The sequence below is a fragment of the Bos javanicus genome, chromosome 1 (assembly GCF_032452875.1).
Source record: "Bos javanicus breed banteng chromosome 1, ARS-OSU_banteng_1.0, whole genome shotgun sequence".
NCBI classification, from domain to species: Eukaryota; Metazoa; Chordata; class Mammalia; order Artiodactyla; family Bovidae; genus Bos; species Bos javanicus.
This window is the reverse complement of record NC_083868.1, coordinates 5,455,012-5,467,596: the sequence shown is the minus strand read 5'-3', so window position 1 is coordinate 5,467,596 and position 12,585 is coordinate 5,455,012. Positions and strand designations below refer to the sequence as shown.

Sequence of the window (12,585 nt, the reverse complement as noted above, 5' to 3'; positions counted from 1 at the left end):
AGAGGTATATTACCCATCTGAGTATTCTACTTATGTGCTAAAAACAGAAACCATCTTTAAGAAAAATGCATATATATTGGTCTAGCTATCTATCAACGAGAGATAAAGACTTAGATAGATTCACAATAATAACAATGAACAACTTTAACTCATCACTCTCAGAGAGACAGATAAAATAGTTTAAAAAAAAAAAAAAACTGACTGAAAAGAAAGAAGACCTAAAAATGTAATTAACAAGGTAGCTTATATGGATGTATATTCGTCTATATACTGATGATGGAAAATAAAGCTTCTTCTCAAGCTTCCACAGAATATACCAAAAATTGATTGTAAAGAAAAAGTTAGTACGTTTTAAATATAAAAATACTACAGAAAACATTTTCTGACTGCTATGCAGAGAGAAATTTGCAATGCTGTTTACACTTGGAGAGTAAATTGTTGATTAAAAAACTCTCAGGCAGAATAAAAATATAATCTGAGATTATGGAATTTCAAAATAAAAAATGATAATGATAATAGTACCTAACAGAATCTGCAAGAAAATTTCAAGTAGTAATTAGAAAAAAATCCATAGTACTAAACACTATGGAAAAAGTGTACTATAAAGTGTTTCATAGTACTGAATACTATGAAGAAAAAAAGCATATGCGAAATAACAATAAAAGGATTAAACAAGGAGTTTCAAAAATAATATGCATATTTATGCATGTAAATTTAAAAACTTAGATACAATGGATAATTTCCAAGGGGGATACAAAATACCCAACTTGTAACCTTCAGAAATTATAAAGAAATTGAGTATCATGGAAGAAACCAACAAAAAAATAAGCATTATGTAAATACTACACAAATTATAACCTACCTAGACAGCATTTAAAAAGCGGAAACATTACTTTGCAACAAAGGTCCGTGTAGTTAAAGCTATGGTTTTTCCAGTAGTCATGTATGGATGGGAGAGTTGGACTATAAACACAGCTGAGCACCGAAGAATTGATGCTTTTGAACTGTGGTGTTGGAGAAGACTCTTGAGAGTCCCTTGGACAGCAAGGAGATCCAGCCAGTCCATCCTAAAGGAGATCAGTCCTGGGTGTTCATTGGGAGGACTAATGCTGAAGCTGAAATGCCAATACTTTGCCCACCTGATGCAAAGAACTGACTCATTAGGAAAGACTCTGATGCTGGGAAAGATTGAAGGCAGGAGGAGAAGGGGAAGACAGAGGATGAGATGGTTAGATGGCATCACCGACTCAGTGAACATGAGTTTGAGTAAACTCCAGGAGTTGGCAATGAACAGGGAGGTTTGGCATGCTGCAGTTCATGGGGTCACAAAGAGTCGGACATGACTGAGCAACTGAACTGACTGACACAAATTATTCTAGATCAGATAATTATTTGGGGGAAATTCTACCAGATCTTCAGAGATAAAATAACTTTATGTTCTATAAATTATTTGACAGCACTGAAAATGAAGGAAACTTACATTGATATCAGTGACAGACAGACTATTAAGTTTCTTTCATGATTTGTACCTTTTGATATCAATGCCTTAGTCATGCCCTCCTCTTGAGAATGGACAGGACTTGTTATTTACTTCTAACAATGAAATATAACAAAGAAGTTAATAAAATGCATGTGATTGTGTGTATGTATTTCTGATACATAAAATTGTATGGCATTGTAGAACCCATCTTGCTAGAGTAACTTTCTCACCTTTCCAAGCCTTGAGAAGGCACACAGCCATATTTGGAACTAATATGGCAAGGAGGTGGCTCAGACAGTGAAGACTCTGCCTGAAATGCAGGAGATCTGGGTTCAGTCCCTGAGTTGGGAAGATCCCCTGGAGGAGGGTATGGCAATCCACTCCAGTATTCTTGCCTGGAGAATCCCCATGGACAGAGGATCCTGGTGGGCTATAGTCCATGGGGTCATAAAGAGTCAGACATGACTGAGTGACTAAGCACAAAACACAGCACACATGGCAAGGAACTACAGCCAGCCTCCTGGAGCTGAGGCTGGCCTCCAACAGTCAGCCAGCGAAGGCCTCCCACCAACAGTCAGTGTTGAGCCCTCAGCTATACAAACACAAAGAACAGAATTCTACCAAAAAGTGTCTGTAAGTAATATTTCATATCAAATAACTGACATAAAAACCAGTATTGCTATTTGCATCAAACAAGTTTATTAGGTTAAAACAAAGACAGCATGGAAGGCATCAAGTCAGTTACTATGGAATCATCATCTTGATGAAAATAGAACTCTGAGGTCAAGGTGGACTTCACTTTATGTCACTTAATGATGTAAATTCAAAGAATGTAGGTTAGATGGTAGGCTAGGAATAATCCACACTAAACTTCCATGATGCAGCCTAATCATCATCCAGGGGAAAAACACAGAACATGAGGGCTTCAGAACTGGTGAATCCTGGTGTCCAGGTGTAGAGGATGAGAGTCTTCCGTGGCGTCCTCAATAGTAGTAGCCAAAGCCAGAGCCATAGCCGCATCCATAGCCACAGCCACAGAGAGAGCGGGAGCCATAGCCATAGCCACAGCCATAGCCACAGCCCAGCCTGCGGAAGCCAGAGCCGTAGCAGGAGCCATAGCCACAGCCCAGCCTGCGGAAGCCAGAGCCGTAGCAGGAGCCATAGCCGCAGCCCAGGCCTCCATAGCCGTAGCTTCCACAGCCGAGGCCGCCATAGTAGTTTCCGTAGTAGCCACACATGGTGTTGGTGGTTGAAGTTGTTCTCGGGTGGAGAAGGAGAGTAGAAGTGTCACTTGAGTGTGGACATTTCTCCCTGCAGAGGGCCTTTTATATGCCCTGAGTATGGGTGTGACCCACCACACCTTCATGCCATTGGCTAACTTTATGACCACTCTAATTAGTTTGTTGTTCACAACCAAAGATGAAACCTCAGAGAAATTCAGCAGGATTGCTGTGTTGACATCTTAGTTTGGATTCCTCTTATTTAATTGAGCGTTTGGATGAGAGGAGACATACACTCACACCTACACAGTCCTGTCCCAGATTACATGTTCATTTTAACTTCTTAGAACCATTCTTTAGATCATAAAAAGAAGATATGTTAGTTATTGGACCCCATTAGGGTTGTTATTTTGTAACACTTCATACCAAAAAAATTCCTGTGAATCTTAAATTGTGTTCTAAATTGTTGGGGGTTTTTTCAGTAATTCAGTGTCTTTTCTAAGCAAACCCATAATGGATCTTTCATGTCCACAAAGTTGATTATTTTACTTATAAAAATGTCAAAGGAATCAGTTCTGAAAAAAATGTCATCTTCTTTCCTATGTATTGATGAGTATAAATTTTATTTATGTTCAATTTCTAGTGAAGAACATGAGAATAGAAGTAATTTTCTGAAACCCAATTTCTACATTTTCCTTTCCCCCCTAAGTAATTACTTAATATTTTAAGTAACTTTACAACTTTAATGTGTGCATTAACAATAAGAGAACTGTTCCTTTCTCAATCAGTTAGTCAGTTCAGTCAGTTTAGTTGCTCAGTCATGTCTGACTCTCTGTGATCCCATGGACTGTAGCACTCCACGCTTCACTATCCAGCACCAACTCCCAGAGTTTACTCAAACTCATGTCCATTGAGTCGGTGATGCCATCCAACTGTCTCATCCTCAATTTTTCCCTTCTCCTCCCACCTTCAATCTTTCCCAGTATCATGGTCTTTTCAAATGAGTCAATTCTTTGCATAAGGTGGCCAGAGTATTGGAGTTTCAGCCTCAATACATCAAATCAAAAGCTTTGTAACCTGCTATACTGACGTCTCTTGCTTAGCCCTTGAATTACAACTTATCTTCGTTCAAATCTTTGTGATAACACATCCTTTTGGATAGCCAAAGAAAAATGGTAGTAGGGTTATAGACAAAAAGTGTATTTCTGTGTCTTTAAGAAAATCCTTGTGGGAAAGCAGCTTTATTTGTACATCACAAGAATTTCTGATATACAGTGATAATTCTTCTTCAAAATATCATTTTTGTATGGTAAATAGACGGGGAAACAGTGGCAACAATGTCAGACTTTATTTTTCTGGGCTCCAAAATCACTGCAGATGGTAACTGCAGCCATGAAATTAAAAGACACTCCTTGGAAGGACAGTTATGACCAACCTAGATAGCATATTCAAAAGCAGAGACATTACTTTGCCAACAAAGGTTTGTCTAGTCAAGGCTATGGTTTTTCCTGTGGTCACGTATGGATATGAGAGTTGGACTGTGAAGAAGGCTGAGTGCTGAAGAATTGATGCTTTTGAACTGTGGTGTTGGAGAAGACTCTTGAGAGTCCCTTAGACTGCAAGGAGATTCAACCAGTCCATTCTGAAGGAGATCAGCCCTGGGATTTCTTTGGAAGGAATGATGCTGAAGCTGAAACTCCAGTACTTTGTCCACCTCATGCAAAGAGTTGACTCATTGGAAAAGACTCTGATGCTGGGAGGGATTGAGGGCAGGAGGAGAAGGGGACAACAGAGGATGAGATGGCTGGATGGCATCACTGACTCGATGGACGTGAGTCTGAGTGAACTCTGGGAGTTGGTGATGGACAGGGAGGCCTGGTGTGCTGCGATTCATGGGGTCGCAAATAGTCGGACATGACTGAGCGACTGATCTGATCTGATCTGATTAGGTAACCATGGGCAAGAACATGCCTACAATGACTTGGGTTGGATCCCTGGGCCAGTAAGATGCCCTGGAGAAGGAAATGGCAACCCGCTCCAGTATTCTTGCCTGGGCAATCCCATGGACAGAGAAGCCTGTTGGGCACAGTTCATGGGCTGCGATGAGTCAGATACAACTGTGACTAACTTTTCAAGTAGCCTTAGATAGGAATTAGACAGTAAAATTTGATGCTGGTTTACATTGCAGTGAAGATAGTTTAAGAATTTAGACATCCTGTGAACTTTAATCAACTCTCTTTGGGGATCATCACAACATGGACATAGATTTTGTTAAGTTACCTGATTCATCTAACATCATAGCTATGCAAATGGGTCAAGAGAACATAGCGTCTTAATGAAACTCAAAAGTATTTCCATGCTGGAGGTCAGATCTTTAGAGCATCCAACTTTTCCTCCATCATGCGTTTTTGAATCCATTTTACATGTGTGTTTCTTGTTAGGTGCATATTTTAAAGTAAATATGCTATTGTGATATTTAATTCACTATCTACTGGACTGAGATATTGTAAGCAGAGGACATCTTCAACTTCTCGTATAGAAACTAGCAATAACTTCAACACCCACAGTGAAAAATCAGTCAGACAATAAGTTAAGTTTTAGTAAAAACTAGTTGAAATAACAGAACAATTAGTCTTCAAGGATATTTAAGTCCTTAGAACAGTGACTAATTTTGGTAAGCCATAATTATATCAGTTAATTTTTTAAAAACACTACAACTAACTTGTAGTTTTGTGTTTTTGATTTTAAAATACAGAATACATTACTTTTTAGACAACACAATACTCCTAATTACAAGATCTACTAGATTTTTTTCTCCTATTATTTATTTTCAGGAATTAATTTGTTCTCCCTAGTTGAGTTGCCCTCTCTGATCATATCAGTGTGAGCTTTGCACAGCATCACTCTTTTCTCCCATTCTTCTCTGGTGTGTTGTTCTGAATATACTCAATTCTCAAATATATTCCAAAAAATAAAGCAAGTCTTATATTCACCTTTCATACCCTTCGAAGTAATCTCTGTTGCCATATTCTGCTTCACAGCAAAATGTCATATGTGTACTTCCATGGAGGCATTTTAGTATGTCTTTAGCACTTCAATCATATTTTTTGGTCTTTGGCCTCCACTACTCTACTGAAATGCTCCTGCAGAAATCATCAAGACTTCCCTGGTGGCCCAGTAGTTAAGACTCAAAGCTTCCACTGTAGCGGGTATGGGCTCCATCTCTGGTAGGGAAATTTAGATCCCATATGCCATGTGGCATGGCCAAATGTAAAATAAGCAAACAAAAACTGCTGAGTCTTGTCAAATCCAGAGGTCAAGTGTTCATTTTCCCCAGCTTCAGAGTACAGTTAGATCCACCAACCTCTTTTTTTATTCTTAAAAACGCCAACCTTTAGCTTCACCCTACGCACACAGCTTTGGTTCATTTCCCACCTCAGCAGCTGCTGCTTCTCAGTGTCCTCTCTTCAATCTCCTCAGATTTTGTCCTCAAATTTTACAGTTCCCAAAGATGAGTTCACCTCACTCATATAGTCACTAGTCTTTACCTAAACTCTGCTTGATTGGAGCACTTTGGATGCATTCTTTTGTTCAATCAATTTCAATTCCATTTTCAGTCTTATTACTTCATGTATAATTTTCATATATATTTCCAACGTTATTCTATATATCTTCAAATTAACACTGATATTTTCATAGATGAATAGTGATTAGAAATTTAAGACAAATTGCATTCATGATTCTATATACTCCCTAGTCTAATTTCTTTTCCATCTCATAGCACGCATGGCACAAATTAGATCTAACTTTCCTTTACTGAAATCCTCTAAGTTTTCCACATTGGGATTGCTAGAGTAGATACCAGACATGCAATTAGATTTCAATTTCAAAATATTGATTTTCAAATAAAAATTCAGAAGATTGGATTTCCCGAAAATTGCAAGAGGGATACTTAAACTAAAAATAATGTATTTATATGACATTCAGATTTAACTGATTTGCTTGCATTTTTATGCTACACCTGGATACATCTTGGGAAACATAGCTGACATAATCCAACATGTCCAAGCTATGACCACATCCATCAGTTCATCTGGTAACCCCTTTCCTGTCCATTAAATATTCACACTTCTTTGAGTGTCTTTTCAGTCCTTCAAACAGACATACTTTGTTTTCACTTCAGGTTTTCTGCCCTCCAGTTCTAAGTAACAGCCAGAATGACTTTGCATTCTCTCTTCTCCTAGAGAAGCTTTTTCTGACTACTCAGCTTGAATCATTCCTTACAAATAAGTCTTTAAATTCCCCATAACTGACAATGGCTTAGTGTTTACATAAACCCATCACTGTCAGAAATTAACTCATTCTTTTTTCATATCTTTGTCTGTCTTGAATTTCCTGATCTGGATTAATCTAGATTATATGCACCATAAAAATATTGACTTTATCTGGTATGTTCACTGCTCCATCCTTAATAGTGTTCAATATATGACTGATTCTTAACAAAGTTTGATGCATGAAAGAAGTCATAAATGATCAAATCAAGGAAACAGAAAGAGTACTTTTATATTGCCGGGAGCCACCACGGGAGATCCCGCCCATGACAAAGGTCATGCGAAGAAGACCTGACAGGCAAAGGCGGATCAGGACTCGAGGGATTCCCTGGACCTGCTCGAGCATCTACCCCGAAACCAAAATCTGTCTGTCTACTGTCTACTATATTATGCCTTTCAACCACTCTTCTGATATTAGCAGGGGGCTATCCCTGACCACCTTTATCTGGAGAAAATCAACTTAGGGCTCTAAGTTGATAAGTCTCCTGGGCATGAAAGGAATATTTCTATTCTAACCCCTCTGTTGGCATTCTAGCTTGCTTGACAGGTTTTTCCTTACTCTTAAAACTAACGCACATGATTGTTCACAACTTCCCAACCATGAAAGGCACGAGAAGCCTAAACATTCTAAAAGTCCTAATGCGCATAGAGCCCTTTAAGGGGTGAAAAATTATTAGAATAGTACTGGTAAAGGGCTGCATTATTGGGCCAGTGCTTGCTGCCAAGTTCCCATATCCCTTATCCATTTGCACCTGGGAGTGCATTAGTTAATGTAGTTGGAATGTAAGAAAAACAAGCAGTAGCCTTGGTATTAACCACATCAGACCTTTGAGCTAATAAGTTCTTTCTTTGTTGTGACCCACTGCACCTTTGCTCCATGAGAATGTAACTCTGTTTAGTACTTTCTGAGGCTGACACAGATTAGAAATATAAAGAAAAAACACTTCAACGAAAACAAGTTTTCTGGTTGATCAACCTTTATCAAAAAAGGGTCATAAAATGTCAACAGACCTCCAGGCCAGAAGATAATGTACATAACACAAAGACCCTTATAAATGAAAAGGTATGCAGAAAACATCCTGGTCCCGATGAAGGTCAAACTGATGTAATGTTGAGCTGACTCTGCATGACTTTGTATCTTTCACTTCTGGAAATGTGTAACTCAGAGTATAAAAGCCCCTTTTGAAAGTAAAACTGCAGATCCCACTTCACCAAAGCTCTGGTCTCTGTCTGTCTCTCTCTCTCTCTCTCTCTATCTCTATCTCTCTCTTCTTTTTTCATGCTGACACCCTGGAACACAGAGGCTCTCTGAGTTCACCTTTTTGCCCAGGCTTCTAAGACCCAATCAAGAAGGCGCTCTGTGTCTTCACCCCATCGAGAGGGCACCTGAGGCCTCCGTGAACAGAACAAGTCCCGTGTCAGGGGCTTTATTGGCTTTCTGTGTAAACCAAGGAATATCAGCCTCTTTCTCTCTTCTCTATTCTTTTTCCTTTATTTTCTTATCGTTCAACCCCAGACCATCAGGTCCCAGTCCATTATAAGACCCGTGTCATCTCTCTCGCCGACACCATCCATCCTGAGGGTACCCTTGGATCCTGCTGGGGCTAGACCCTGGCATTATATTCCTTTTGAACTTCATATACTGAAATAATTTTAGATTATAAAAAGTTACTTAAACATACAAAAAAATTGTCATATATCCATTTCTCAACGTCCCCTAATAACTTTTATAACCATAGTGCAATTATCAAGCCAAATAAATTAATTTTGTACAAAAATTTCTTTCATCAACATCTTTTTTTTTTTCTTTTTCGGTTCCAGGATCCACTTCACATTGTCTTTGCTCCCATATATTTTCAGTCTTTTCCAGTTAGTGAGAGTTACTCCATTTTTCCTTGAGTTTCCTGTCCTTTACAATTTTAAACTGTTGGATATTTAGTAGTTCTTTTCAGTTGCTCTGCTGCTGCTGCTGCTAAGTCGCTTCACAGTTGCTCAGTAGTGTCCAACTTGGTGACACCATGGACTGCAGCCCATGAGGCCTCCCTGTCTATCACCAACTCCCAAGCTTGCTCAAAGTCATGTCCATTATAGAAGAGGCTTATGGACTCTGTGGGAGAGGGAGAGGGTGGGAAGATTTGGGAGAATGGCATTGAAACATGTGAAATGTCATGTATGAAACGAGATGCCAGTCCAGGTTCAATGCACGATGCTGGATGCTTGGGACTGGTGCACTGGGACGATCCAGAGGGATGGTATGGGGAGGGAAGAGGGAGGAGGGTTCAGGATGGATTTTAAGTAATTTAGAATTAAAAAGATATACAAAAAAAAAAAAAAAGTCATGTCCATTGAATCAGTGATGCCATCCAACCATCTCATTCTCTGTTGTCCCCTGCTCCTCCTGCCTCCAATCTTTCTCAGAATCAGGGTCTTTTCAAATGTCAGTACTTTGCATCAGGTGGCCAAAGTATTGGAGCTTCAGTTTCAGCATCATTCCTTCCAATGAATATTCAGGACTGACCTCCTTTAGGATGGACTTGTTTGATCTCCTTCCTGCCCAGGGGACTCCCAAGAGTCTTCTCCAACATCACAGTTCAAAAGCATCAATTCTTCGGTGGTCAGCTTTCTTCACAGTCCAACTCCCACATCCATACATGACTACTGGAAAAACCATACCCTTGACTAGACAGACCTTTTTTGGCAAAGTAATGTCTCTGCTTTTTAATATGCTGTCTAGGTTGGCCATAGCTTTTCTTCCAAGGAGCAAGTGCCTTTTAATTTCATGGCTGCAGTCACTGTTTGCAGTGATTTTGAAGCCCAAGAAAATAAATTTTCTCACTGTTTCCACTGTTTCCCCATCTATTTGCCATGAAGGGATGGGACCGGATGCCATGATTTTAGTTTTATGAACATTGAGTTTTCAGCCAACTTTTTCACTCTCCTCTTTCATCAGGAGGCCCTTTAGCTCTTCTTCACTTTCTGCCAAGAGTGCCATATTTAGTAGAATATTTCCCAATTTGGGTTTGTCTGAAGCTTCCTCATACCTAATGAGGTTATACATTTCAGCAGAATACTGAAAGTGATGTGCCTTTTTCAGTATGGTATATCAGGAGACAAATCATATCCAAAAATCTTTGAGAGTTTCTGGGATCATTTTTAAACTCTAATTTCTAATGGAATAAGTACTCTAATCCTTCCCTGTATCTCCAGGATAAATGAGGTTAACCTTCATGGTCTTGTCTTGGTTTTGTGTCATGTATAAAATTATTGATACCCATTTCTGACAAGTATAAACCAAAGTGCTGTATATAACATTGCTTCTCAATAAAAGTTATAATACAGTTATTCAATGTTGTACAAGTGAACTCTGTCACCCCAGCATCTGTCCCACAAAAATCCCATCCTTCTCTTCTACTTCAAAGCCACCCTTTTGTTTCCAGTTCTACATATATGCAGGTAGAAGGTTTTAACTTAGTTTTTAAATTAAAATAAACTTTTCAACAAGCTGAATCTTCATGGGTTAAATGAGCTCATAGAGCTAGTAACTGAGTTTAAATTTGGAATCTAGAATAAACATCAAGCCACATTCCCCCGCCCACCCCCAACAAAGGCATATGATATATTGATAGGCATCATGACACACACTACAGATGTCTTGGCTTGGATACGTTGGTTATGAGGAATTCTTGACATAGTTTTAATGCCACTTTAGCTTGAAATGTGAGCCCAGCAATGCCTGTGGTTTATCACATGTGGCACTCATTTGGTAAATAAGGTAGTGTGCAGATTATAAACTTAAAACTCGTGAAACTGAATCTTCTCTTCAGCTGAATCTTCTCCTCACACCATGATCTTCTACAGCAACTATTATGGTGATTTGGGTTATGGCTTTGGTGACCTGAGATGTAGCTATGAATATGGCTGTGGTAGCTGTAGACATATCTGTTATCATCCATGCTGCTATGGAAGATACTGCTCTTCTGGTCTCTTTTGAGAAATTCTATATTGCTCATCTTTTCGGGATGTTCTCTTATGAGGATCCATGTATACCTCCCGCATTGTTTTATAATAAGGATGTCCGTGTCTGTTAAAAAATGAGTACCAAATCTAAGCTACTATGCAACATTAGAATTTTCTATTGAATTGCCAGTTTCCAACAATTTGTAACAATATTCATCTGATCTATCTTATTACTATATGACTCAATACGAATTTGTTGTTGTTCACTCACAAAGGTCTGACTCATTGAGACCCATGGACTATAGGAAGCCAGGCTTCTCTGTCCTTCACTATGTCCCAGAGCTTGCTCAAACTCATATACTTAGAGTCAGCGATGCCATTCAACCATCTCATCCTCTGTCACCCCCTTCTCCTACCCTCAACCTTTTACAGCATCAGAGTCTTTTCTATGAGTCAGCCCTTCGCATCAGGTGGCCAAAAGACTGGAGCTTCAGCTTCAGCATCAGTCCTTCCAATGAATATTCAGGGTTAATTTCCTTTATATTTTACTGGTTTGATCTCCTTGCAGTCCAAGAGACTCTCAAGAGTTTTCTCCAGCACCGCAATTTCAAAAGCACCAATTTTTCAGCACTCAGTCTTCTTTATGGTCCAGCACTCACATCGATATGTGACTACTGGAAAAGTCCTAGCTTTAACTATAAGGGCCTTTGTTGGCAAAGTGATGTCTCTGCTTTTTAATATGCTGTCTAGGTTTGTCATAGTTTTTCTTCTAAGGAGTTTGTGTCTTTTAACTTTGTGGCTACTGGCACCATCAGCAGTGATTTTGGAGCCCAAGAACATAAAATCTGTCACTGTTTTCACTTTTTTTCTATCTATTTGCCATGAAGGGATGGGACCAGATTCCATGATCTCAGTTTTTTGAATGTTGAGTTTTAAGCCAGCTTTTTCACTTTCCTATTTCACCCTCATCAAGAGACTCTTTAGTTTCTCTTTCCTTTCTGCCAGGTAGTATCATCTGCATCTGAGGTTGTTGACATTTCTTCCAGCATCTTGATTCCAGTTTGTGTTTCTTCTAGCCTTGCATTTTGCATGATATACTTTGCCTATAAGTTAAACAAGCAGGGTGACAATATACAACTTTGATGTACTCCTTCCCCAATTTTCAACCAGTCCATTGTTCCATGTCCAATTCTATCTGTTGCTTCCTGACCTGTATATAGGTTTCTCAGAAGATCAATCTTAACCACTTTCTTTTGGGAAAATGTCTAAAATGATTTTTTTGTTCAAATTTCTCTGTTTTCCCTACCTACAATACTTTGATATATATTATTTATGTAGATTTCTTTGATTGTGTGTGTGTGTTGTGTGAGGTGTTTGGCCCTTGCACTATCTATAGTATGAGATAATTTTTTTTAATTAAAAGCATCTTGATTCTACTTAAATCTTTTTTATAAAAAAAAAAGGATAGCTACTCTGTTTCAGTTAGCTCAAAGTTCTTGTGGAGTATGATTAATAATTTTCAGAGTTTTTACAGCTATGTTTGCAATCTCTTTGGCTCATCTTGTGTCACTGGCTGTCTCTCTGATCCCTGACATTG

At 38.9% G+C, this 12,585-nt stretch overlaps 1 protein-coding gene across 1 annotated transcript; it reads right to left on the bottom strand.

Annotated features, from left to right (window-relative positions):
- Positions 1-2,303: 2,303 nt before the first annotated feature.
- On the bottom strand, positions 2,304-5,752 carry LOC133254997 (keratin-associated protein 6-1-like). The gene is made up of 2 exons (XM_061429530.1): positions 5,694-5,752; positions 2,304-2,791 (listed from the first exon to the last, which is right to left on the bottom strand). The coding sequence occupies exons 1-2, from the start codon at positions 5,750-5,752 to the stop codon at positions 2,464-2,466; spliced, it is 387 nt and encodes a 128-aa protein (XP_061285514.1). The 3' UTR covers positions 2,304-2,463.
- Between the last annotated feature and the right edge of the window lie 6,833 nt (positions 5,753-12,585).

Coding starts and splice junctions, on each gene's coding strand:
- LOC133254997 (XM_061429530.1), bottom strand. CDS start 5,752: ATGACATTTTGCTGTGAAGCAGAATATGGCAACAGAGATTACTTCGAA. Junction 2,792..5,693: donor TACTTCGAAGGGTATGAAAG/GTGAATATAAGA, acceptor GGCCCTCTGCAG/GGAGAAATGTCCACACTCAA.